General features: G+C 38.5%; 1 protein-coding gene across 2 annotated transcripts in view; it reads left to right on the forward strand.

Moving 5' to 3' along the window:
- EHBP1 (EH domain binding protein 1) overlaps window positions 1–27462 on the forward strand; it is a 206929-nt gene that overhangs the window by 108889 nt on the left and 70578 nt on the right. For both annotated transcript variants that reach the window (XM_058020046.1, XM_058020047.1), the window contains exons 12-14: window positions 17692–17870; window positions 18504–18552; window positions 24579–25493. In XM_058020046.1, the coding sequence (XP_057876029.1) occupies window positions 17692–17870; window positions 18504–18552; window positions 24579–25493 (1143 nt within the window). The remainder of the gene's footprint in view (window positions 1–17691; window positions 17871–18503; window positions 18553–24578; window positions 25494–27462) is intronic.

Below are 27462 nucleotides of genomic sequence, written 5' to 3' on the forward strand. Positions count from 1 at the left end.
GAGGGATGGGTTTGGTTCATCGTGGTTGGCAAGCACCTCAAATTGGAAATTAGTGTGCATGAATAAATATTCCTTTGCTTCTGTCATGATGAGTTATGGACATATTACAAAAATAATTGTCTTCCCTTCATAAATCAGTCTGATAGTTAACTTTGGTTTGCTTGCTAATTCACTGTTCCTGCTAAATGTTCTTTGGTTTGGGTCAGATACTTAAGCCTAGGAATAAATCACAGCTCTAAGCCGAAATGCTTTTTGTTGCTGGGAAAGAAAAATAAGTCTAAAACCAAAATAGATGGCATTTGTAAGCAAATCAGCAGTGCAGTGATGGCCCTAAAATGAGGTGTTTGTATTAGCTGTTCTACCCTGCTTTGTAGGAGTATTTTTAGATAGAATTTTGCCTAATTTATTCAAAATTGTAATCACCATTAGTTTTAGGTGGGCAGGTTAGTGAAACAGATTTGTGAAGCTAGATGTATTCAGAGGTAAAATCCAGGAGAAAAAGGGAATCCACTGGTGCCAGAAGCCTTAGGGCATGTGAAATGCTCAGGTATTCTATGTGTATGTTGAACTCATACCCACCAGCAAATGCAAGTAAAGCACAAACCTTTTTAAAAGGAGAGCAAATCAAGCCAGTTTGAAGGAAAATGTTGTATTCCTGAGTTGCAAGGAGAAATATTTTGCCAATTCATAGTGCAACAGAGCTCTGGTGACAAGGGGCTGCATAATAAAGCGAGTCCTTGTGTGATAGTGCCGGCACACTAGCTGCATGTTCTACGAGCATTTTTTAGCCATGTTCAACAGTGTGCCTGCTATCACTCCTCCATTTGTTGAATTCAGGATGACCTTTGCATGAATAAAGTCAAATAGGATTAAGGCAGGAATTTTCAACAATGGGAAAGAGCAACAGATGTAGCCGACTTTGAACGTGGGAGGATTGTTGATGCACGGTTGCCTAAAGGGAGTGTCTGTGGTGACAAAAAAAGGGGGAGAAAAAACCCAACAATTTCCTAAAATATTAACTGCATAAAAGAAAAGAAAATAAATAGAAAACAATCCAAAGGAACTGAGTGATTCTGGTTTTTATTGGCATCAAGCTGAAGGCAGGGTTTTTTGATTCACTGCCTCCTTTTAAATCTATTTCTCTCTATTCTTTCAGCAGCAGAACTCTGTTCTCTGCAACTGTCACTATATGAGCTGTCTGAGGGGTTTGTGGCATGTACCATATTTTTAGATTCACATTTTTTTCAGAGTTCTTTTAAGGAAAACAAAAATTGAGTATACAGGAAAAATAAGATGTTGTTTTGCTGGAGAATGAGCCATTTGAATACAAAATCCAGATCCTGCTAATATTTTATGTTTTGATTTGTCCTGTGCAGAAGCATATAGATGGATCTCAAGTGAATATAGTGCAGGCACTCTGTACAGAGACTGTTACTAAAGGGGGAATAAAAGGTTAAAAATATGTTTAAAGCAAGAACCCTTTCTGATACAACTTCAGTAGTTTTATGTGTAATTAGATATACCAAATTTATTTTTATCTCAATAAAAAGAGGGCATGCAAATGTATTTTACTTAGTGTCATTATTGACAAGAGCTGTTTTGCAGTTTAGCAGATAATTGTGTTAACTACTGAATGATACTTCATAGTTTGTAGTAATGAGTAATGCACAGAATTTAGATACCATTAATATGTCTAATTCAGACAAATCACTTTGAAAGGCATGTGTAGGAACAGCTTTTAAAGTGTGAATGAAATCATGTGCTCTGGCTCAATGAAAGGGATTTAAAGGAGCTAGCTAGAAACTAAAGCCATTAAGGAAATCACCTTGTAAATGTTAAAAAAAATATTGGTGAGCTTAATATATTAGCTCAACCTGAATATTTAAAAGCTTGATTAAACACTCACTGATTAAATGCTTACACCACTTTAAAGAGAGCTACGGTGTTGAGAGGGCAGTCTCTCACAAGGGAAAAATCATTTGGATTCAGAGGATGTAGCATGGTGAAACATCTTCTAATACATCTTATCCTGCCTCTCCCCATACTCCTTTAGAGCAGAGCTTGCTGGGGTGAGCTGTGGGTTCCCACTCACAGCTGCTGTGCCACAGGATACTCAGTAGTTGTAATGTCTACCATCCCCAAAATAAGGAGTATTTCAACAGACACAAACAAACAAACAAACAAACAACCACCCCCTCCCCCCAAACACAAATAAAATCAAAACAGAATAATTACCCCAACCCTGCCCCCCCCCACCCCACACTGTTACCTGGGATGGAATATCTTGAAGAACACAGCTCTCCAGGTATTGCAAGCTTCATTACTGATTTTTTTTACCTTGGTTGTAAAGGTAAAATTAAACATCCTTGTGATGTTTAATTTTGAGACTAGGAGCAACTCCATATGCATGCCTGGCATCTTTAGCACCAAGAGCACATCACTGTTGCTGGCATGGCATGGATTAAAGCCCACTGTGGCCGTAGAAAATCACTTTTATTTCCCTGTGGGCTCAGTGTGGGGACCAGCATTAAGCTCACAGATGTGTACACAAGTGCTCAAATTGTGCCTGCACAACTGGGGGAGAGGCTGTCACAGGCATGCAGCAGAACCAGAGAAATACATTGTGGAAGAACTTCTGACCGAATGTCTGATGCTATTACATGCCTGGATTTTTGTAAGCATTCTTGAGACTTCATGCAGAGTCCACTGAAGGCAGGGAGAATCTGAGGTCCTTTAGTTGCCCCTCAGTTGTGTTCCAGAGCAGTGAAATCTTTGCACCCAGCATTCCCTGAATGGGAACTGGGGCAGGTTAGAGTTGTTTAACTCCTTTTGTTGTCTTTTGTGTGTTGGAAAGGTGAGCCACAAGGAAGAGTACAGTCTCCTTGTCTTTGGTAGAGCAGCTAAAATCTTCATTCTCCCTCACTTCATCAACACCTTGGGACAAGGAACTGTAATCTTAAAACCTTGCAGGGGTCATGTTTCTTGTCTTGCTTCAATTCAAATACATCCTTAGAATCTCACTCAGCTAAACAACCTTTAAATTATCCTAAAATGTTATACCACCGTAAATAATTATAAATAAAAGGAGTGTTCTATTTTTGTATTCTTTTTTTTTTTTTTTTTACAATTATCAGCCTTGTGTTTCATGCTTCTGGAACATAATGAAAGTAATTTTTACTTAAAAAACACATGGTCAGAATGTGTTTCTGTTACTTCTGTTACTGTTACAAGTAAGCTTGGGGTGTTTTTTATATATTGAGAGAGTGTATATTTTTTTTCTGTATGTGTATATAAATACATACAAAGGTATATATGTGATATGTATACCTTTATAACATTATATGAATATGGTATACATATACACCTTTATATATAACAAATATGTTTATTATCTACATTCAGCCTTTCTAGAAAGTGAATTCAGACACCAATTAGATACAGATGGCTTAACAGATCATCATTCAAGTGTTTTACTCTAGATCTGCTTCCTAACTCAACCATATTCCATAACACCACGAGCTCTTTTCTTACCATGGCCAAAGTGCTCTTAGGAACTCTGTGAAAAGCTTTGTTTTTATCACTGTAAAGCAATGCTGCAGAATTGATGCTTTTCTGAAGTGCTCTCCTGCCCCTCTGTGCTATTGGTAAGTCATCTATCATGGTTGTCATTGGCAGCAGTGACCCAGTAATATAATGGGATTCAGTCTTTTACTGGGACATGGGTGTGTAGATCAGAACCCAATCAATAGGCTTACATGTAGAAAACTATGGCAAACCAAATATTGTTGCAATGCTCAGTGTGGTTATCACTGTAACCACAACTTTTTCACTCTGCCTAAAATGATAATGGAATATTGCCACTTGGATTTGAAAAAGGAAAAAAAAAAGACTAAGAAGAGAAATTGCTTTTGAGGGGTTTTCAAGGAAGGAGTTTTCTCTGCAAAAGCATTTAGCTATTTTTACATTTCTTTATAGCAACAAGATTAGACTTTTATTAAAAAGATGTTTGGGGTTTTGCCTGCTAGAATTAGGTTTTCTTTTTGGACAGAATCCTTTCTTCTTTTAAGATTACGTACTTACCAATTTTTTTCAAATATAGGACCAGAATGTGGCATAGGTGTGAGTAACTGGAAATAGTAGAAGATAATTCCAGTGAGAACCTCCACATTTTTGAAATGTTCTTCCATTTCTGGTCTCCTTGGATACATAAGTGCTTGATTTAAACTCACAACCTGTCTTTTTTTGCAAGCATTTAAAGAATCATAGAACCTATACAACACATGGGACATTACAGGGTTTGCTTGAGAGCATTTTCTTCTCTTTTGGAAAAGTGTTTCCTTACTTTTTTGGAGGAAGCCAGTACTGTGACTAGTCCCCAGACAAATGAAATGTATTGTTCTGGATTTCGGGTCTTGCATGGGTTTCTGTGTTTTGGGTTTTTTTGAGCACAGATGAAGTGTAATTGGTCCTTTGTCACCTGTCTCACTTTCTCTGACAGTTGCTCTGCCAGCATTTCATGGCCAGTACAGAAGAAAAAGAATAAAGGAAGCAAGATCATGCAGTGGGCCTGTCTTCTGACCAGATTTTAGCAATTTCATGTCCTTTAACTCCTTAACATTGTTCTTGCTTCTGTCCCTGCATTACTAATGGACTCTGTGTGGATCCTCAAACAGGTGATCTGAATGACACTGGAAAATGCGTATCTGCTTGGAACTATTTGAGAAATAGAGTCACATTAAAAAGAAAAAAAAATTTAAAATGGGTTATTTTTGTATTTATTGAGCAAAAAAGAGAGTAAGAGAGATCAAATCCTACTGTAGTCTCATTTTGTTTTGTCCTTCTCATCTTAAAGGATTCTTCTTAAAAACTGGTGATGAGTATGGCTGTGAATTGTAGGTTTAGATTCCATAAGAATTGGCCTCTTTTTGTAGTCAAGTTAGTTACAAATATGTTTCTTCTGTCTGACTTAGGACATAAAATACCTCTATAGTGTTCCATAACGTAGGGACAGAGATAGCATTCCTTAGTCTGCTTGGAGCTTCTTGGTTTGACTTCTGCTCTGAAGAATCTTCTGAACAGCCAGGCTCTACCAGCTGCAGAAGAGGCTTTGGGAGACCAGTGAGACCCACCTTGCCTACCTAAACTCCTCTTTTGAGAGTCCAGAGCCCTCCCCTTCCTGCTTCCTCCCACCCACTCCCAGACTTGCAGAAGGGATTGTTAAGTACCAGCACCCAACACTGCCAAGGTTATATGAACAGGAGAAAACAAAAATCGCTGCTAAATGACTTTTTAGTATTTACATGTGGTAAAAAAAAAAACTTCTGTGAATGTAACTCGTTGAGAAGCAAAACTGTGACTAAAGCAGCGTGCACACTATAAATTTATCAACTTGTCATTCTCTCACTAGAGCTTCAGCACTTGTGTGTGAGTGCTCTGTAAGTTTTATTGTAACTGTAGGAAAAACTACTCTTTGAGCTCCCCTCCTGTACAGCTTTAAAGGTAAGGTAGGTGTTAATCAAATGATGTTGCTGTGCTTTGTTCCCAGTCATGTCTTGGCTGATGCTTCTGCTGCTGAGCGTTGCCTAGGAGTGTGAAAAGCTTGTGTTTTTAAGATGATGGATCCTGCACCTTTGAATAATTTTTAGCAGTTCATGTAGCTTGGAACTAATGCTCAGTATTGGAACAAACTTTGTAGATGCCACTGGAAGCTTATTTAGAGCAGTTGGCTAATTTACCAAAGTTTGGAAATTGCAGCTGGTTTGCTGTGTTACCAGAGCTTTCCCTTTACATTAACTTTCTCTTCCCTTTATTCTCCCCATTTCAAAGACTGTCATAATCATTTAATCGCTCGTTATGCAATTAGATATGTTGCTACACATTTATTAGCAAACTTACTGTCAGACTAGTAGTAATGCTGTAATTTACACTTCCCAAAGCATGGAAATTCCTGTGTAGGAATGAAGGCTCCCTTCTTTTCCCTCCTCCACCTATCCCGAGGTGCTTGTGCAGTGAAAAGTATTGCAGGAGACTTGAGATGTGTGAGTGATAAGTGCTCTGCATGTTGTAACAGCTGGACATGATCAGACATGTTAAAGATGATGTATGAGGCTCGTGTGAGTTTTGTGCATTTGTGCTGGCTGAAGATTTATCCTGTGTAGTTCCTTTGGGCTTCTCTGATAAGTCTCATCTCATCCCCCTGTGCAAGAGAGAGCAGTTGATACCTTTCCCCAGTGCTCCTTCTAGTAACTGACTGAAAGACTCAAGTCTTGTGGTGCAGCCCCTCTGTCCAGGTGTTCCCTAGTTCGGCCTGCAGATGAGTGTTTGGAATCACAAGCTGCTCACACCCAGCACATTAATCATCGCATCATCTGGGGACCAATAGAGAACCTGGCAGCAATGCTTAGTTTTCTTTAACACACCATGTAAATGAAGTCCAAAAGGCACTTGAAATGTAACACTTTCTTCCATTTGTGGAAGCTCAAAGGCGTAACTCCTCTTGAGGATTTTAATCCAGTGGACATTAATCTATTGGGGATCCAGTGATGTCATCTGCCTGTCACTGGGAGTTAATGACAGTTAATGCATGGATTAATGATTGGAACAGTGTTGAAAGACCAGGGAGTCATGAATCCATATCTCTGATACTGCCTTAGAAGTACAGACTCCAGTCAGAAATGCCTGTGGAGTTGTCTGTTCAGGAAAACCCATCAGGCCATTATCTGGGTCCTATGCTTATGAGTATTGTGCACAGTACAGGTGTAATAGTGCATGCTAACATCCCTGTCTGGTTCTTCACATACCCTGTTGTGGCAGTACCCTTCTTTTCTCTCTCAGCTTGGAATACTCCATGTACGTATGAGCTGCAAAATTTGTCCCTCAAAGTTGAAATCAGTGTTTTGTCTCAAATCTTTTAATATTATGATATTTGCCATGTAACCTTTTGCTCAAAGTGTAAATTTTTTTATTTAAATCACAAAATATTTTTGTTTAGGGAATTTAAACCAAGGAAAAAAGAAAAAGCTGCTGAACAAATTCTGTAGTTCCAAATATCAAGCTAATTTTTAAAATGTTAACATAAGTACTATATCGAATTAATGAAAAAAGCTGTCTCTGTGGACAATGTACTAATACTTAATTCAAAATGTTATGGAGTAGATCCTAGAGATCATTTAGGAGTTTTACATGTGTTTTAAAAAATGAAACCCAGAAGATCTGACTGCTGTGCATTTGCTGTAACACCCCTGGAACGTGGCTAACGCCCAATTACTGCATGCTTAGACTTGGATGGGAATTACAATTGAGCTGTAAAATATTTTGACAGTTTCCAACTGTTGTGTGGTTATTAGCCAGGCATCATAAGAGAATGAAATTCAGTGATTTGATTAGGTTTGTATCATGATCTGCTTAAACGAGGACTTTCAACATAAACATGTAGTGTAAAGTGTTAATCAGAGGCAGTATTTAATTATTACCAGCTTTTCTCAAGTTCTGCAGCAGAGAATTCCTCTCTCCCAAAGATTTTGATTTCTTAAATGCGACTTGCCATACCTTTATGCTTCAGCTTTTCATTTACAAGCTTTTACTTGTTGAGTGCTCAAAGCATAACCACACCAAATTTAATTTGTCGCATGAAAATTATGTGTGTATTTTTCAAGAGGATAGATTTGACAGTGTTGAAGCTAGAAAAGCTTGTGTTAATTACATATTATAAAACAAAAAGGATATTTTCATTTAACATGTATTTCTCCTTTTAGCTGAACAAGTCCTAGCAATTAGCAAATTTGAATAATGTAGGCATTCCTGGAAAAATATATGTTAAGCCAAGTGGCACTTGAATTGCTGTTACTTTTACATGTATTTTTATTTTGAAATTAAACTAATAAAGCAAAAATATTCAAACTGCATGCAAATTAAGCTCCAGATTGTGCTAGTCTTGTTATGTTCATTAAGCCATTGAATCCTTGAGTAGTGGCTGTTATTCCATGGGGACTATTCACAGAATAAGGTACTATTCAGAGAGGTAAAGATAACAATCTGCCTTCACACTGCTTAAATAGTGCTCATTCTGTTGGGCAACTAAAGCAAGAATATTCAAGCCTGTCATTCCTTAATTTTTCACTTGCTTTATTTAGTAATGCTTTTTTGTTTTCTGTGTTGCTTATGAGTGATGCTTGAGAGTGAAGCATTCTGTTTCTGGTAGAGAAGGCATTTTCAAGTGTTGTCATCCTGTTTTTTCTTTAAAAACCCCTCTAAGGTAATCTTTGTCTCTCAGTTCAGTCTGTGACATCTCTGCAGTGGCTGAGAGCTGGTTTGGTTACCAGTGTTGCTTGCTGTTGCTGTTTGCCTGAATACCTCATTTCACCCGGCTGTAATTGGTGGAGTTTTTCTGACTCTTGTCCTGGGTTTGACCTGAACTCTCACCTTGCAGATGACAAAACCTTTGTAATGGTATCCTGGATTTGAAAGTGGCTTTGTGACTGTGGAAATGTGCTATTTGGGAGAGAGCCTTCCTCTCTGGCAGTCCTCACAAGGAGCAGTTGGAGTGGTGGGCTTGTAGTCAGTAGCCAGTCTCCTAAACATCTGAGACAGCTGTAAACTGTTCAGCTGTAGAGTTTTTCATTTGGAGAGCTGTTAGCGGTTATTGAACTTCCTGTGTATTCAGATAGCTGTGTGCTGGGAAAAAACCCAAAATACGCTGTGCTTTGCAAGATCTGATTAACATTGGGGAATTGGTGCATGAGTTGCTTATGAAAAAATAATATCAGAACCTCCACACAAAGATTAATTTTTAAAATGGGAAATGGGGTTTTTTGGTGGGTGGTTGAACTGAGAGTCCAGTGTGAAGTGTTGCATGGTGAGTATTAGGGGTTTTCCAGCTTCTTTCCCGTGCAGCCAGAGCATGGAAGGAAGCTCTGCCAGGCTCCTGCTCCCTGCTGGCAGCAGCCCATTTGAGCTGTAGGCTCTGGAGGTAAGAGACACACGTAATGTTGGTCTGAAGCACATCTGAAAGATCACTTGGGCTTTCTACTTGCACAAATGCTAAGTTCTCCTTTACAAAATGAACGATTTCTGCAACCTGTTGTTAAACAGTAATGAAGCATCCATGGCCTTCCCAGGCAGTCTTGAGTGCTTAATTTTCATTATACTGCATTATAGATAGCTCCTCCTGATGTCTGACCTCTAGCAACTAAAGCTTGTAACTTTCTTTTGGCAAACACTGGTCTGGGATGTGAAAGGGTTTGCTTTCTTCTTTGGAATTTTACATGCTTGATGATTTACCATGTTACTTTCCTCTATCGCTTGTTCATACCATAAATGACCTAAATGTGCTTCAGCTTTCTTAATGCTTCCCCCCACCCCCTGCAATTTTCTTTGGGCTCATCTTCCTTACACTCTGCATCAGGGAAAACTGAATGTAAAATTTTTGATGTGGTTTTGTTGATGCTAAGTGGAGTGAGAGAGGCAGTCTTGATCTTGCAAGCTTTATTCCTGTCTGTACATCTCGGTACAATGTTTGTCTTTTTCACAACAACCTGATGTTGTTGACTTTATGTTCAGTTTGAATAGACTGTTTTCCCTATATCCTTTTGTGAAGAGCTGTTACCTAACCAGTTCTTCCTTATCCTGCATTTATGTAAATGATTACTCCTTCCTATGTTTCACTTGCAGCTATTGAATTTCATACTGCTTTTTGCAGATCTTTACTCCTTTTTATGTGATTGGCGTTCTTGTGCATTTGATGTCCATCCCAGCTTCTTGTCCAGTGCATTGTTCACCTTTCTAATTCAGACTTGCACTGAACCTAAGAAATGCTCTTGCAGAACCCCTTTCAATGCATATTTACAAGAATCACCTAAAACTAGTCTTGGGTGTAGTTTTCCTGCCTGTTTTGCACCTATATGAGTCTCGTTAAGGCTCTGTTTTCCATGCTTCCCTATGAGAGCATCTTGAAAGACAATTAAAAGAGCTCAGCTACTTCTGTAATCTGTTATATGATGCTTCTCTACTCCCTGCTTCCCTCTTGCAGAAGGAACTTGGAGTGCTAGTCTTGATTTCTTGATGACAAATTAATTTGTTACTAGTCTTCTTTTAACTTTCATATGCTAGGAAGGCCCTTAATTATTTGTTCCACCTCCTTTTCATTTGCTTGTCTGCATTCTTGCTATTTGTCCTTTTTCTTATGCTTTTAAAGGCTAGAAGGAAATGTAGTCTTTTCCTACACGTCTAATATTCTCCCCTATGTTCAAGTCTCCAAACTGACTATTCCTTTTGGTTGTTGTTTCATATTGGCTCTTCCAGGACCTTAGGATTGCATTAAATGTGTTCAGCTAATCTGAAAGCTTCTGATTTATCTAAGCGGTTTCCACATGGGGCTGAAATCTGACCTTTCTGTGTCTGTATGAGTAATACAAGTCTTCAACTTCCATCTGATTTGTACAATAAGGACAGATGTAGAAAAAAAGTACTGAGCATTTCAGATGTGTCCCCATCATCCATGGACAGCTTCTCCTTACCACTGAGGAGGGAAGCAATACTTCTGTTAATTTCCTTCTCATGATTGTTTACATAGAGTCAGCTGTCAATGCAGTAGTTTATCAAGGCAAAAACTTGTTTCCATAAATTCTCACTTATCTCTTGCTGTCCTCAGGAGCTTTAAGAATATCCATCTTTGTGCCTGGTGCCAGCTCATGGGTACCAGCAGCTCACAGGTACCAGCAGCTCCTGCAGGATTGTAAAATATACTTATTTTATTTCCAGTGTCAGCCAAGTGGAGTACTATGGCCTTCAGGGGTACTGTGACATCAGTACCAGGCTTAAAAATACTGAGTGCTCTAAGCACACCCAAACAGAGATTGTTTTCCTTTGTTGCTGCAATACCTGCACAAATCTGGCATCTGTGTTGTGTTCTCAAGTATTTCAAACAAAGATTTCTCATAGGTAAAGGCTAATGCTTCCATAAATCTGCCTATGGTTGGGCATTAATATAAATGATGCTGTATATTTACAAAATAGGTAACTATAAAGTTTTGAGCAATGTCACCTTTAATGAGCCAACATCAGAAGGTTGCCTGAAAAAACCATGTCTGTTGAAATGTTCAGAAGAGTGGGATAATGACTTGTGTTTATTTAATGGCTCTGTCAAAAGAAATTCCTGCAAAAGCAACAAGAGTTCACTGTTTTTAGGAAGAATTGGCAGTGACTCTCGTTTTTAGTTTGCCTTGTGCTTTCTTTTAGAAGAGATTCTTGTGACCTTTTCTGACAAGCTCTAACACTTCCATTGTTTGCTGCAGGCCTTTGAAATGTGGCAGAGATAGCCTTGGGCCCAGGGAGGTGCGTTTTGCTAGTTCAGTTCACATTTAACAAAGTTAAAAGCTTTGAAAATTGCTATTCCTCATCTGTGGTTTAAGTTGCTTAATTCTGGCAACCTGCCCAAAACCCTGAACGTTCCCATCGTGGCAGAGAGCCAGGGATTGTGAACCAGCAGCATCCTGGTAGCTCATCTGGGCTTCCAGCACAGATTACATGAGAGCAGAGCGTTCAGCCCACATGCCACCGGGACAACTGGAGGAAGGAAGGTGGACACAAGGAAACTGCCTGTCTTCTGAGAGCAGAAAAATGAGGCCCCATCCCTGCATGTCATCTGTTCATACTGTTACATTATAAATACGTGTAATCATCAGAGACCGAGCTCCGTGTTGGCTTCTGCTTAATGGTATGAGTTCCATAGCTTTTCTTGAGATTTTTAATTGAAAACACGGCGCTCAAGACAAAGATTATGCGACCTCGGGGAAGAGAAGCTAGGTGAGCCTCGGCCAATCCCTTTTTAATAGTTCAGTCTGAGAAGGAGATCACTGTAACTTTTTTCCTGGCTGTACTGACCATCAGGTGAAATTACTTCCGCATAAGTAACCAATTCATTATGTTGTCTGAGATTTGTTTCCCTTTTACCAGTTCATTAACATAATCTTCTCCTTGCAATTAGCTAATAAATTTAGGGCTTCTCAGCTTGGTGAGGTAGCTGCCCACACTCCTGTGCAGTCCTGTTCTTCTCTGCTAAGAACATCCACGGGGGAGGTTGTCATCTGGAAATAAATCGTCTGCCTCGCTCTTAATTGATTGCCATGAGCAGACAGCCTTGTGTCCTGTTGCGCAAACGAGGCAATTGTCCAGCAGTTGATGTGTTGTGAATTTTGGTTCTGAAGGTTTAGAGTTTAGTTCTGAATTCTTGGCTTCTTTCATCCTTTTAATCCCTGACAATGAAAACCAAACCAAAACCCTAAAAGACTCGGCTAAGAAAATGTTACTTCATTACTAGACAAAGTAAAAAGCAAAAGGAGGCTACCAGATAATTACAAAAGTTACAAAATTAAGTACTTAGCAGTAGCCTTTGTTACTGCAGTCTCTCCCATCTTTGTGCACTGGATGCCTGTAGGTTATATACATGGGCACATTTCAATTTTATGATGGCATTCTGTAATTTTCTACGAGACCACTTCCTTGGTGCTCAAAGTAAAAGTAACCAGAGGCAGCCATCTGCAGGCTTGCTTTCATTTCTTTGTCCAGGTATGGTTTGGAAAAGCTCTTTCCAGACTCTTGGCCATCAAAATATATACCAGGCAACTGAAAACCCTTTTGCATTAAATAATCAGACCTATTTGACCAACTCCTAACTTGAGGTGTGTCCCAAGGATTTCACCTTCCACATTCAAACATGAGAGCATCATGTCAGCTCAGGCAGATGTTTAAGTGTTGGGTTATGATTGAACATGGGCTGGTTTGGTTGTGCCAAAATTAAACCTGTAAAATGATAAGCAATTTAAAGCTTATGCCTAAGGCTTTTGAGATAAAAGTTTGTATTTTATTGCATATCCACATTAGCTGTAGGCACAATCAGAAGAGTGAGGAAGGCGAAGTTTTAAGATGTCTGCTGCTGCTGAAACCTGGAGGTTACCTAAATGCTCATTATTAATCATATATAGGAAATAAATTCGGTGTAACTTGTGTCCAGCTGCTGGGTTTTCATATCTCGTTCATTTTTACGGACAGTAGGAACCAGAGACATTTTGCACCATGCAAATAAGGAGCACAAAGTTAAATAATGTTCTCCTAAACAGATCAATTTCTTTATCAGAGTAACAGAATAGCAGAACTAACATTTCTTTCAAGGAAATGTGTATTTTCTAATACATGCATGATCTTCCCTTTTTAGAAGCAAAAAGCAATGCCACTTGTATTTTGATGTGTCATTAAATTGTACCCTGCTATGTAAAAAATACCTAACTACCCTAAGTAAAAAAACATCTCAGCACAACTGGGTAATGAGGATGTTTTCTCCATTTTTGGAATAAAACAGAAAGCTGTTCCATTCTATCTTTGCAGACTTTTTCCATATTGTATTTGAAATTCCTGATACCACTTCTTGACTTACACCCAGACTGTTCCACAGCCCAGAAGAAACAAAATTGAATGCATGTTGGACACATACAGACCTTGTCAAAGGCATAAATTCTATTAAATGAGCCATATTCAAATTCTAATACTCCCAGGCTAATGGGACATTCCTATGGGTGAAGTCCTGTGTTGTTTAAAAAACAAAATTTTAGAATATCATTTTGAGGGTATAAAGTTACCTGTTTGACTGAGATGTATTTGTTGTCTTGCTTCTATTGCACCTTTATACAGCTTTTCAGACTGTTCAGTTCAGCTGAGTTTCCTGGACTTCTACATCTAGCCACATGCTGCACATTTTCACTCACCTACTTGTGCCTTACTTTCATTTACCTTACCTTGCATTTTAATGGTTGCACAATTTTCTGTGAGCCCAGACAGCGTCGTGGTTTTGATAGGGGTACGGGAAAATCCCTTTTATTTTGCTCAGTCAAATAAGTTAGAGGCCAGTGTCTGTACTTGCCTCTTGAGGGAAAAAAACTTGCTTGTTCATTGTTTGTAGGTCTTCCCTATTCTGACTTTCAGCCCTATCTCAATCTGAGAGAGCTCAATATGAGCTTCCTCTGCTGCAGTTAATTACCAGTCCTGGGTGGTTGTCTCAGCTCCTTTCCTCTTCTAGGAGTTGTGTTCATTCATTAATATAAAATCCAAACCATATAAGTGTTCCACCTAGATTACAAATATTTTTTTCCCTTACTCCTCTCATCTTTCTCATATGGGCTTCAACACTCCCGCTTTCTTTAAACACCTCTACCCCCATGCAACCTGTCTACAAGCCTTTGAAGTCCTCAGACTGAGCCCCTACAGTCTTCATCCTGGCTGTGTCACCGTCCCATAGCCCCATGTTCTCATCACAGTTCCAGCCTTGATTTTCTTCTCCTGAGTGTTGGGCTGTGTCAGAGATGCAGCTCAACCCTCGCTGTGTGAGCCATCACTGTGCCTCGTGCTGGGTTCCTCAGAGCAGCAAAAACAGCTATTTGAATATTTTTAAATGTGGGTATGCAGCCTAATACTTGAAGCTATTGTCCTCTTGTTAACATAATGGTCTGATGGGATAATCTCCCAAGAGAAAAAATGCATACACTATAAAACATATCAGCTGAGCTTCCAGAATGTGTAAAAAGAAGAATAGAGACTTCAGGGCTTTTGTTGAGTGTGAACCGAAGATATCCCGAAGCCAATGCTGACTCCAGCTGATAAATCCATCCTCACGATGCTGTGTTTAGATCTGAGCTACCCTGTGAGGAACGAGCTCTGGAACCTCCATGCTCGCCGTGCGCTGCTCCACGGCTGGACAGAAGCCAGTTGTGTTGGATTCCATGACCTGTTGATCAGTGAGCAGCTCTGGCAATCTGCTGTGGATATCTTGGCCTTTCTAGTGGCATTTCCAGCCGAGTTCGCAGGGACTTCGGCTTTTGAGCTCAGAAAGGCAAGTTGTGACTGCTGTGTCGTTTAGAAGAATTGTGTAGTCAGTGCTGAAAAGAATGATGTAAGAAAAAGGTTATTAAATTTTCATTTCATCTGATTAGTTACTACCAATCATGTAGAGCTAGAAATAGGCACTTGGTAGTAATTGTGTTTGCACCGAGGCAGTAATTAATATGTCCAACATACAAATATTGAAAGAAAATGTTTTGCGTAATGATTTTTCACACACACATGAAAAAGAAACTAAAACTAACATTTGTAAACTCCTCTGAAGGCCTGTCAAGTGCTCACACACAGTTTTGCCTTTACTTCTGTATTTCCATTGTGTCTGGAGTTGAGTGCTTTTATCATAGATTAAATAACGAAAGCTTTGACGCAGGTGGTGATTAGGAGCATAACATTGTCATGGTATTAACTTCACCTTTATCAAAAAACATGGACTAATAAGTGTGGAAAGAAAACCTTATACAATTTCTGCTTTATCAGGTAAGAGAAGAGAAGATTGTACGTGTTATGCACGTTATGTGTGTCCTAAATCTTCTGTATTCTGGAAAAAGTGCTTTTAGAAAATCTAACATAAGTGGAAAGAAAAACACAGAAAAAAGCTCCAGATTTTCAAGGATTCTGCAGTCTATCTTTTTAAGCATTGATAATTTTAGAATACATTTTTAAATGAAGTATGAAATTCTGCCCAATTTATTGGTTTACTACTTTTGTATTTCCTTCTGTAAAATCTGGTTTTAAATTCAGTTACATCTACAGTTTGTTAGATAAGTAAAGTAATTTAAATGGCAATATTGCCTAAGGCAATTTCAGTGTTAACAAGAAAGTGTTTAGGTGGTGACTGGAAAATTTACCATTTTTGTTGAGAGTTTCAGCAACAAGTATTAAGCCTTTATAATTAACATTTAATATATCTGGTAAGTAGTGCTCTGTGATTTGAAGAAGTAGCTTTTTGCATTAATAATTTGTTAAAATATCACTTTTCCACTATTTGATAATGTTGTTTTAGTATTTTTCTCTCATTGAATACATCTCTGAGTAGTGCTATTTCCATGTCTATAACTTATAATAGCAAATATATTTTAAGTAATGTAGCACCTTAAATTTGAGGTCAATGATTAGTTACTAGATTTTGCTTCAAGTTGTAAAGAGAACAAGAGAAAAGCACCATCTTAATTACTTCACTGAATCTGGAGTAACAGCTCCTATGCAATATTTGTTTCTCTGATTAAAATCTTGTGCGTGGTAAAGTTTATAATTTATTGCTGCTTTTCCTTCCCTATTTTGTATATCCCTGTTAAAGCTGTTAATTCAGTGTATTTGGAGATATTTGTCTCATTGTTAATGGATTTGTTCATGCTGATTTGAATTGTTGACAGGATTACAAAACCTAAGCACTTTCTAACAAGTTATTTTGTACATATGATGTGGAGTTTAAAAAAAATAATCTCAGCAAGGTATACCTTTTGCACTTTGCAAATGAGTTAGCAGTGCTTCTGTCTGGTGAGGAGGTAGTGTGTTTATGCAACAACTTTTTAGGGCTGATTTGACAGTAAATGAAAAATTACTTCCCCAGCTCTGCACTTTTTTTTTTTCTCCCAGAAGCAGTGAAAACAAATGAGTTGATAGCAGCTAATTGCTGAGCACTGACAGGCTTCAGTCAAGGGGGGGCATCGTTGGTCTTTCACAAATAGACAATAACAAGTAAATCCGTTTGACCATAAAGTGGCTGTGATTCAGTAAATTAGTTGCTCTTGATTTGTCTTAATTTGGGAACTCTCTAGCTCTAAAGTGCATCAAGAGCTTGTTTGTTTTGTATATATGCTTTAAATGATATTACATTGAAAGAATAGGGGATCTCAGTTCTTTCACTGTAATTCAAACATAGGATTTACATCAGTCACATTCTGCCTGTTTGATTAGATCTAAGAAGTTTTTAAAGTGGCAGTATTTTTCTAGGGAAGTGTGTATGTCTTGGAAACAGCTGCTGCAATCAGAATGCTGAATTTGAGGAGCAGCGGATAGTCTGACAAATGCCAAATGCCTGAAGTGTTCTATTTTATTCCTTGGTTTATGCCCACAAAAATGTTACTAAAAGAGTCAAAATAACTTTTTTTGGAAATGGTCATTATTAGCTAATGATGATCTAATGGTTGTTAGCTAATGACACTTGTTAGAAACCACCTTCTGATAAGAGTTTTCATCTGAAATTCCTTTTCCACATAGAAAAGCTGAAGCCTGGAAGAGGCAGCTCTTCGGGTTCAGTTGGAAGTGGCTGTTAAGAAACACGGTGCCATAATTACTTTTATGCAATTGCACAGAAGGAGCACCAAAACTCTCCTCTGGAGCCTATACCAGAGGAATTCATCAATCCTGTGTCATGACTTTGATTGTGAAAGGGCTCATGGGGATGCTTTTCCATGGCTGCATCTTGGGAAGTGCTTTCAAGGCTGTGTGTCACGGGCTGTGCAGGGCTGTGCCGTGTTTCAGCACGGGTGTTTCCACTGGTACAATTCTTGGCCTCTTCCCCTGTGTACATCTGGAATCCTGTATATCTGCATCCTTGGGAGACAAGTGCCTAGGGCAACAACTGTAGATAATAACTCGCGATTTGTGTCTTTTGCAAGTTACAGTCTTTGTAAACTGACAGCTGTGAAGGACCTAAACTCACATCAAAGGATACAGATCATCTAGTTAGGTCAATTAATGTTAATTCTCATCTTCCAGTAAATTCTTTTATCTTCTCTCTCTTTTTTTTTCTTTCTTTTTTTTTTCCTCTCTTTTTTTTTTTTTTTTTTTTTTTTTTTCCAGCCAAGCCCAATACCAAGTCCTGTTTTGGGGAGAAAGCCAAATGCCAGTCAGTCATTGCTCGTGTGGTGCAAAGAAGTTACAAAAAACTATAGGGGAGTGAAAATCACCAATTTCACCACGTCGTGGAGAAACGGTTTATCCTTTTGTGCAATATTACATCACTTTAGACCAGACCTAATGTAAGTTGTATACTCTTTGCCTGCATAAGCTAACTCTTATAGAAATACTGAACAATTTTTTAACTTGAAAATCAAATACCACTGTGTTTTAGGTGCTGAACTGTTTTCACCCTTTGCTTTCAAGCAGGGAACCATCCTTTCTAAGAAACCAGATTTATGAATGCTCAAACTTTGTGACCTCTTTGCTCTCCCTTGTTGCATAAACAATTATTTCTCCCCTCTCTGTGATTTGTTTTTCTTCTTCTTAATCTTGTACAAAGAACTGACTTCAAGATGATTATGAGAATTGCACCAGTGTTGAAATGAGATGAGAGGAATAAGCTCTTTGTATGCTGACAAGGACGGATTACCTCCTGGTAAATTTGGTTGTCAAGGCTGGCCTCTAGTCCCTGCCTTAACTTCTTTTTTAGATGGAGAGCTTCAGGCAATGAAACATGTAATCGGTGTTTATTTATTTATTTATTTATTTATTCCTTTAATTTTCCACACTATTAGTTTTGTTGATTGAATTGCTGTGAAATTGCTAGTTACTGTATGATATTATTGTATGTCAAATTTTTAGATTTAGTTTGTTTTAAAACTGCTGCTTTTATCAAATACTGTATATACCCACTGTGCCATTTTCCCCCTCAGTGACTACAAGTCCCTGAATCCTCAAGACATTAAAGAGAACAACAAAAAGGTAAGAACTGCCAGGCAAAAAAACAAAACCCAAAAACAAAACCATAGCCTCAATTTTGACTTCACTGCAGGTTTTTATTAATTTTGGGAAAGTGTGGTTGTTTTGTAAGGTCATAACTGTGGCTCACAGAAGGTGTTCGGCCTCCCGCAGTTCAGATCGGATGTGTTATTGACTCGAGTTTGTCATGGCTTTAACATTCACAACAAGTGCAGGGCTGGCATTACAGTTTAATATTTGTATGGCCTACATTAAGTGTGAGAGCAGAGGAGGGGCCTGGCCAGCCTTCTGTGAGCACTGCTCTGGTTTTTCCAATCAGCCACGTAATTAAAAGAATGAAAAATGTAACTGCTCTTGGACTGTGGCACACAAGGCTTCTCTTGCTGTTGCTTTAACAAGGCTCTGGGAGCTGGGCACGGTTGATGTTGTTTTGATGGTGATTGTTATATTTTTATTGTTATATTTTTAAAGACGGAATTTTACACCTACTCTTACAGTGCATCAGCTGAATGAAGTAGTGTGCACAACATGGGAGGTTTAGGATAAAAGGTGTTGACATATTCCTTTACAAATAAATTAAATGCTAGCAAAATAGTTAATAGCCTTGTGCTGTGCAACTGTTTTAAACCAGTCTTTGTAGGTGCAAGATGTAAAAAGTTTCTCTGGAAGAAGCAGGAATTCAGTTTGGGGATCACTGGAAGACTGTTTATTTCTGCTCACTATTTTAGAGATGTTACAAGCTTCAGTTGGGCCCTAGGGACGTGTTTAGAAATTACAATTTTCGTGTGAGTCACTGATAATAAAATTGTTCCTGAAGATCATCTGAAAATTGTTTTAAATATCTGCCTTCTTAAAGCTGTGATTTTATTTTTATACTGCTTTAAAAGGCACTAAATTTAACTGAGATGAAGGTATAAAAATATACTTTAAATAAATTACCAAGTTCAATATTATATAGCAAACATATCTACAATCTAGTATTATTTAGTTACATGGAATTTATGAAAGTGCTTTATTAAAATTCATTTTGTTTATATTTTAATGTGCCTGCACACTTATGTGTTAAACAGGGAGTTACTTGTCTTTAATTTAGTACTTAAGTATTATAAATAATGAAATATCTCTGAGCAGCTCCTATCTAATGAGTATTTAGTTGATGATATTTTTTTCATAATAATAGGAGGACTTAGAATGACCTAAGTGGATTATCTGTGGCATCACAGTATTTTCTGTGACCATATGTTTTTGTACTTCAAGTTTTGTTGAGCGTCTGGCCTAATTAAGCTGGATTATAAAACAGAAAGAATAGATTATTATTTAAAAACGTTAGCAGTATGATCAGTCATCTTTTCTTTGTGAAACTGTGATGGCAAACAGTGAACTTTTTAGCCTGTCTCTAACAGGATATAGTTCCCAGAATTGAAGAAATAGTGATTGTTATTATTGTGCAGTTTTTTTCTTTCATCACTTTGCCAGCCTTTGCCTGACAGCTACCCTGAGTATCTCAGTTGCTTCCTGCAGATTTATTTCCTGGTCTCACACAGTTCTGCCAGATAACCCCGTGTGCCCTTGGTTGGAGTGAATGCAGCACTGCCAACAATGGCTGCCTAGAAATTCCATGCAGATATGTAACACATTTGACAATGATTCCTCCTAACTAATTAAAATAACATCTTTGGATGAATAGGATGATTTTCTTTGTCTGAAGCAGATCTTTTTCTTTTTTTCCAATGTTTTTCTGCCTCTCCCTCTCCCCAAAATGAAAACCATAGATTAAAGGTTAACCCATAAGAGTATATATCTTAGAAGTGCATGACCTTGTTTGTATTTTAATTTTTAAAAAAGGAGGAAATCTTAAGATTTCTTAACGACTGTTCCAGAGCAAATATTGTGTATAATTAGGGATGGAAATGTACTCTTAAAAAAGGCATGTCATCAGAGGTTCTTTATAATACACACCAGCCACTTGCCAGTTGGGTGCTGCCACTGATGCTGAATAAAAAAGGGTATTTACCTGTGACATCTGATCTTGGCCAATATGTCAGTATGTTACAGAGTTGGGAAATGATTGGAATAGTGCCTGTGGTGCTTGTGCTGATGGATCCCAATTGATGTCTGTCAATCAGCTTGTCAGTAAATTTAAAAAAAAGAAAAAGACTTCATTGGGAGATAGATAAATAGGCTTAGTCTCCTGAATATACATATATTTTAAAAATCCCAAACAACTACTACATTGGCATCGGTCTGAATTGGAAGGTATTTTTGGTGCACATTGGAAATTCAAATTTCTATCAGGAACAAAAGAGAAACCAAGATTATCATTGAGAAAATTACAAACATTACCGGGATACTTTCCCAGCTGGTCTAAAGAGTTGTGCTTCTGCTTAAATCTCAGATATAGCTAACTATCCATATTACCTTCATAGTAGTGTTAAACAGTTAATTTGATATAATATGTCCATTTGATTATTATTAAATAACAATTAAATTTAAATTAAGGTAAAATTTATTAAAATTACAGCATACTGGCACTATAGTTCCTTGTCAACATTAGAAATATTTTTTCTCACTCATAACATGTACTGCACTTTAAAAATATAAGCTACTAAACAAGACTTGGGCTAGATCTTTGACAAGATGAAGGAATGAGAAGTAGAAGGGCAAAACAGCATGGTGCTGATTGTGAATTTCTGGTTTTAGTCATTGCTTAGAGAAGCTTGGTTTGTTTATCATGTGGTGATATCTTTTGGATGTTCAGTTGGCGCTTCTTATTTTTATGATGCTCTCCAGTTCTTGGCCATTTCTAACAAATTCCTCAGTACATTTGAACTTGAGTGATCATCTTAATAAAATATCCCATTTTTAAAAGGAATTCTTTTCAATTACACATTTAAATAGAAGAATTCAGATTTACAGGGGTAGTATTGAGTCAAAATAGCAAATATTCCTTACCTTGAAACTGGAGTTAGTATTTTTGTAATAGGTGTTCATGCTTACCTCTACAATTTGATTCCACAAAGTCATAAGAACAGATCTAATTGCATGTGTAGGAGATGCTTGTTGGCATCAGTAGGATAATGTAGAAGCAGAGTTAAACATGCAGAGTAGTAAATATTTGCAAAAATTGGGACTGAGTTATGCCCGTGTTTGACAAAAATAATTTGACTTGGAAAATTTTCTCTTTTAATATTATGTTACAAACGAATTAGAAATAGGATGAATTTATAAATATGCTGGAATATCAGGAAACTCCCAGCTTTTCTAGTAGTGAAGAACAACCCATCACATAGTGCTATATGGACACATCCGGAACACACAATTGCTATTTCTAGAGCTACTGTCTGTAGAGCACTGGCATGCCAATCTACATATCTAGTGTACTTTGAAAGGAGAGAAGCAAAAATGTGGATGAGAATGAGAGGGAATGGGGAATAGGTGTCAGGCATCAGCAGGAAATAACTGTGTTTAATCCCAGGCATCACCAGAAGAACTGAGCAGCCAACAAAAAGTGATTGCAGCTGTACTGAGAATATCCATCATTCCAAATTCAGTCCTGCTGTAGTGTTACTTCTAAGCAAGTACCTTTCCTGAGACCTGAAACACTGTCCTCACCTTAATTTTATAGACCCTGGGAGATACTCATAGAATTTAGTTTTATTAGCATATAAAGACTAAGACTAAGAAATTGAGAGTATAAAAGGAGTTTAGGTCAAGTCATGTCTATGGGCTTTGGCTGCCCTGGCTGCTGTGCCTGTCCTTAAGTCCTATCATTCTTCAGATGGTGACTCCCACTACCTGCAGCGTGAGGTAACAAGTTATTTATGCCACTGAATCAGCACTGACCCACTTAGCAAACAGCACTTCCTGGCATTACCTTTAGTCCACAGAAGCACGGGTGGCTCGCTGTGTGTCCGTGCCCAGCCTGTTTCTGCTGTGGTATGAGCATCCATCATTGCTGTGTCTGCCATGCCTTAGGCTGCCACCCAGATCCCTGCATTGCTGCTCTCTCTGCCCCTCATGTCTATTCAGTCCCACCCAGCTTGTCTCCCTCTCCTCCATAGTCAGCTTGATCCTGCTCCTCCAGCTGTTTCCCAGGATGCTGCTTTGGTCTAGGTTGCTGCCATTCCCTCCCACCTACTATTTTGCTGCTGTTCTGCTCCATCTGGAGTTTTGTACCAGCAAATACATCAGTCATGTTTGCCACTGCTGCTCCTATATCTAAGCACACTTCTGTATTTATAAATGCCATAACAGTCTCTCATCATAATAAACCTTCCCAAGAAATACTACACCAAATACCAGCAATGATTTTAGGCCAAATCATTTTGCATGGGGAGAACCCCAGAAGAGCTTAATAATGAATTATTCAGACCATTTCTGTGTCTAGATAAACTCTGTGAACCATTTATTATAATTATATAAAAAGTACTTCACCTAAAGTGCTTTGGAAAGTTATACCTGAGCATGAGAGGAGGCATGCAAAATTTCGGGAAGATAAATTCCAGCTTTTGGAAGTGAAGTTTGAAAAGTAGCTGAAATGAAAACTATTGGACCACTGAGTAGGGAATGACATTGCAAGGAGGAGGAGAGAGCCTCTTTTTCTCAGAGCAAACAAAACATCTGGGTCTGCCAGGAGCAGGCCAGCCCAGCCCCACATTCTGTCTCACTGTTGAATTCTTAGTAATATAAAAACCAAGAGGATTTAAAAAAAACCCCATAATTGTTTTTTTTTTTTTCTCTATTCTTTTTAAACTAAAGAAATTAAGGAAAAAATGTAAAGCTCAGGAGTTGAAGCCAGTGATGTGTGTTACTGTTTCCTTGTGAAAGGACAGTTTTCTCATCCATGTCTTAAATTTAGCATCTGCTTTTGTTCAAAATAGTGTAGGATCCACTGTGAACATTGTAAGGCCCTTCAGGAGACACTGAAAAGGAGCTGCAGGATTCCTGGGGGAGGAGAAGCCCACATGCTTTAACTGAGTGAATCTACGCTAACAGGAGGCCTTTTAAAGACTTCCTTGAAACACAATATTGTCTTCCAAGGTTAATCCAGGATAGTAATAATTAATTGTAAATTGAGAAACGGCTTTAATTCTTCAAAACTAGAAAAACCTGATGCACCAAGCCCACTCACTTAAAGGGCCAGCAGTAAAAGAAGACAATGTGGCCTCACAAAGTGGGAGGCTTGCAACTGTTCAGCTTTTAGAAAGTAAAGCGAAATGAGAATGATTTTCACTCTCTCTTTCTTATAAATTTAGCATCAACAAATGTTTTTAAAATGCATTTGCTTGATGGATTAATGTGATTTATGTCTAGTGTGAGGTAATCTGTGGTGGTGTTCCTTTTGACTATCTGGACATAGTTTTTCATCAGCAGGAATCACTGCAATTACATGACCAATAGAAGGCAGAAGGTTGATCATCAACGATAAAGCTCAAGATGGATTAGTGTCGTGTTTCTTATATCTTTGTTCCTTATCTTAAAAAGCCATCCTGAGTTCCTTTTTTTTTCTGGTCCAGCTCTTAGACTTTTTTTGTTTGCTTGTTTCCTGCTACTTGAGTGAGAACCATTTAAGATATTGGTAGAGTTTCCTAGTGCAAAAAGAAGGGCTTTCAAGCTGCAGTTTCATGAAGAGCTGTTTGCTCATAGAAGTCTCACAATTTTGAGTAAGAAAAGATTTTAGTATAGTATGGCATTGAAGTATGTTAAAAATATTTTAAAAAATGCTATTTGATTGTTTTTGCTGGTTACATTCTCTCAGTCTGCTTTGCTATGAAGATGTCCTGGGAAATGTGTAGAAGACATCAGGACAAATCAATGAGCTGGGTGTTGGATGGTGCACCAAAAAGTAGTAATGACTATAAAGAAGCCAAAAGAATAATAAGTAACAGAGTCAGAGCCATGTTCTCCCTGTAATATTAGATGTGTTTTAGGTTTGCTTATTTTGACTGAAATTTCCACTTGCATTTTTGAGATGTTATGATGGGTAAGAAACTGCCACACTGTGATCTTTATTTTGTCTGTCTTCAAAGGCCTACGACGGGTTTGCCAGCTTGGGAATATCGCGACTGCTGGAACCTTCGGACATGGTTTTGTTGGCCATCCCTGACAAACTGACTGTTATGACCTATCTCTATCAGATAAGGGCACATTTCTGCGGCCAGGAGCTGAACGTGGTTCAGATAGAGGAGAACAGCAGCAAGAGCACATACAAAGTGGGCAACTATGAGACGGACACCAACAGTTCTGTGGACCAGGAGAAGTTCTACGCGGAGCTGAGCGACCTGAAGCGCGAGCCCGAGCTGCAGCCCCCGGACAGCGCTTTGGCCGACTTCGCCTCGCAGGACGACTCCGTGTTCGTCAACGACAGCGGCGTCGGCGAATCCGAGAGCGAGCATCAGACTCCCGATGACCACTTGAGCCCAAGCACAGCTTCCCCTTCTTCACGCAGGACTCGAAGCGACACGGATCCGCAGAAATCCCAGCAGAGCTCCGGGAGGACTTCCGCGTCTGAAGAAATCGGGAAGTGTAGCAGTACAGACGCAACACAAGTGCCGCCTGTGTTGGGAAGGAAGAAATTGCTGATAACTGACACTTTAGACTTGAGTGACTTAGCACATGTCAGTGATCAAAGGGAGGATATGTCTCCCACAGTTGCTTGTGAAGATAACAACAAGAAGAGACACCAGAGCTTAGACAGTACCCCTGGTTTCTCGGAGCAAGAAAAGCTGGGATGTATAGGATCCACAGAGAGCACAAGAGCAGATCCCAGTTCACCTGTCACAAAACCAAGTTTATCTCCTACTTCTAAGCCAGGATACTCCTATAATATGGATACAGATCTTGCAAAGAAACCACATGCTTCTCCGAGGCAAACAGAATCTGATTCTGACAGTGATGCCAGAGCAGCTTTAAATCATGCAGATCAAACTGCAAAAACAGCCCAGGTAAGACATTTGTGTCTGTGAATTAGGATGGAGGTGCTGTTCAAGTTCTTTCACTGTGTTTGTAATTTACACCAAGTCTTCAGCATAAATGATGAGGTGAGCAATGTATTTTTATTTTTGGGCAATTAATATTTTGCCTGACAAGTCGGTGGTGCTGAAAAACAATCATTACACAAAAAATTTACAGAAATTGTCCCACTGTTGATCTTTCCAATCTCTCTCCAATTAAAGAAATTTGTGTTCTCAACTATCTCAAAGATGGCTCCAAAGCTTTTGCCACTGTCTGTTGCAACTCATTTCCTCTGAGTGTTGCATACTGAAGCAAAGACTGGAAATAGATATCAATTCATTAGGAAATAAAAAGCTTTGAATACCTTAAAATTTACTAAAGGTATTTCAGAATCTTGTCTGGGAAACCACAGAGTCTCATGAACATAGCCAGTATGGTGAGGTAGAAACTCCAGACTGCTAAATTATGCTGCTTTCCATTGAGTGGCCTAAGGCATGTTACTTCACCACAATATCATTTTCCTTTCTATAAAGATAACAGTGTTTGCCCACCTACTTTGCAGATTTATTGTGAGTATGGAAGTTGAATATTATATATATGCTGAGTATTATCAATAAATCATATAATCATAAAAATATGTAAAACATGTTAACACCTCCACTTACAAAAATGCCAAAACAAGCTTATAATTTTATCCTTATGAAGAATTTTCTTGAGTTTGGGCTTTGTGCCATTAGCTCTGGTAAGGAAAGAATATATCCAATCTTCTGATAGTATGAATTGCTTCAAATATTTTTATGGGACTTTTTTTCTGAGTAAGCACCGTAAAGATGATTTTAGTGCAAGAGAAGCAGTCTATAGATGAGTGATAATGGCCGAATATAGGTTCCAGAGTCAAGTAATTTCTTTCCTTTAATCAATGAAGTCTTGTGAGGTTTCTAATCATCATCCTCATCCTCATCATCATCATCATCATCATCATCTTCTTTGTGTACTGGATGAAAAAGGAACAACTTGGCCCATACAGAATAAAAGAGCAGGCGGAGGCAGGATTTGTTCTCTAGGAAGATTTTCATGGACAAAGGTGTCACAGGCCAAGAAAAAGCAGGAGTTGGCTTTAAAGGCAGTTCTTTGTTGTTAATTATTGGTACATTTGCATATGGCAATAAAATTTCAGATGTGAGGCTCCTTCTGAACCTACACTCTGTTGTTGCTTAGAGTCAACCACCTCCATTTCCACATGGTTGTTGCAGGAGCACAGCAGGCAGCACCTGTCCCAGCCCTGGCCCATGGAAAGGCCTGGAGATGCATTTTCCCACTCTTGATAGTTGACCTTGACTAAGAAACCAGCCCTTGGGAGTGTGTCTGCCTGGGAGCTGCTCATGTTCTTGTGTTGCCTGTGCAGAACCCCCTTTTGATATTTCTGCTCTTAAAGTAGGCTCAGTCTTTTTATAAGAAAAAGGGACTTGTGCATATTCATGAATTCAGTAGAAGCAGATATTTTTGGAGGGTTTTTTGCCTTGTACCCAGCTTCTTTGTGTTCAATTAAGTTATAAGTGAGTGGTACCCATATAAGTAGCCAACAAAGCATTTTTGTTGTAGCCATATTTGCATACATATTAAAGTAAATAAGTAAACACAGCACGTTTGACATGGCTTCTGTGAAGCCATTTGGGTTTTTTCCACAGTTGCAGTTTAAAGGCATTAAATGTTGATAGAAATTAAGTTTTAAGGGGAAGGAAGAGAACTCGAATTTACATTATAAAGGATTACAACTTTTTTTTTTTTTTTTTACATTTTGATCATCTTTTCATTTCTATAAATGCTCTGTCACCTCATGAAGACATAATTCATGTGTCTCCTGACCTGTATTGTATAGGAAGGCCGCTGGCTATTAACTACTGTATAAACCTTCAGTGCCCTGAGGCTGCCTTGCTGTTAATTATATTTCTTTATTTT

This window comes from Melospiza georgiana, chromosome 3 (genome assembly GCF_028018845.1).
Source record: "Melospiza georgiana isolate bMelGeo1 chromosome 3, bMelGeo1.pri, whole genome shotgun sequence".
Taxonomy (NCBI): domain Eukaryota; kingdom Metazoa; phylum Chordata; class Aves; order Passeriformes; family Passerellidae; genus Melospiza; species Melospiza georgiana.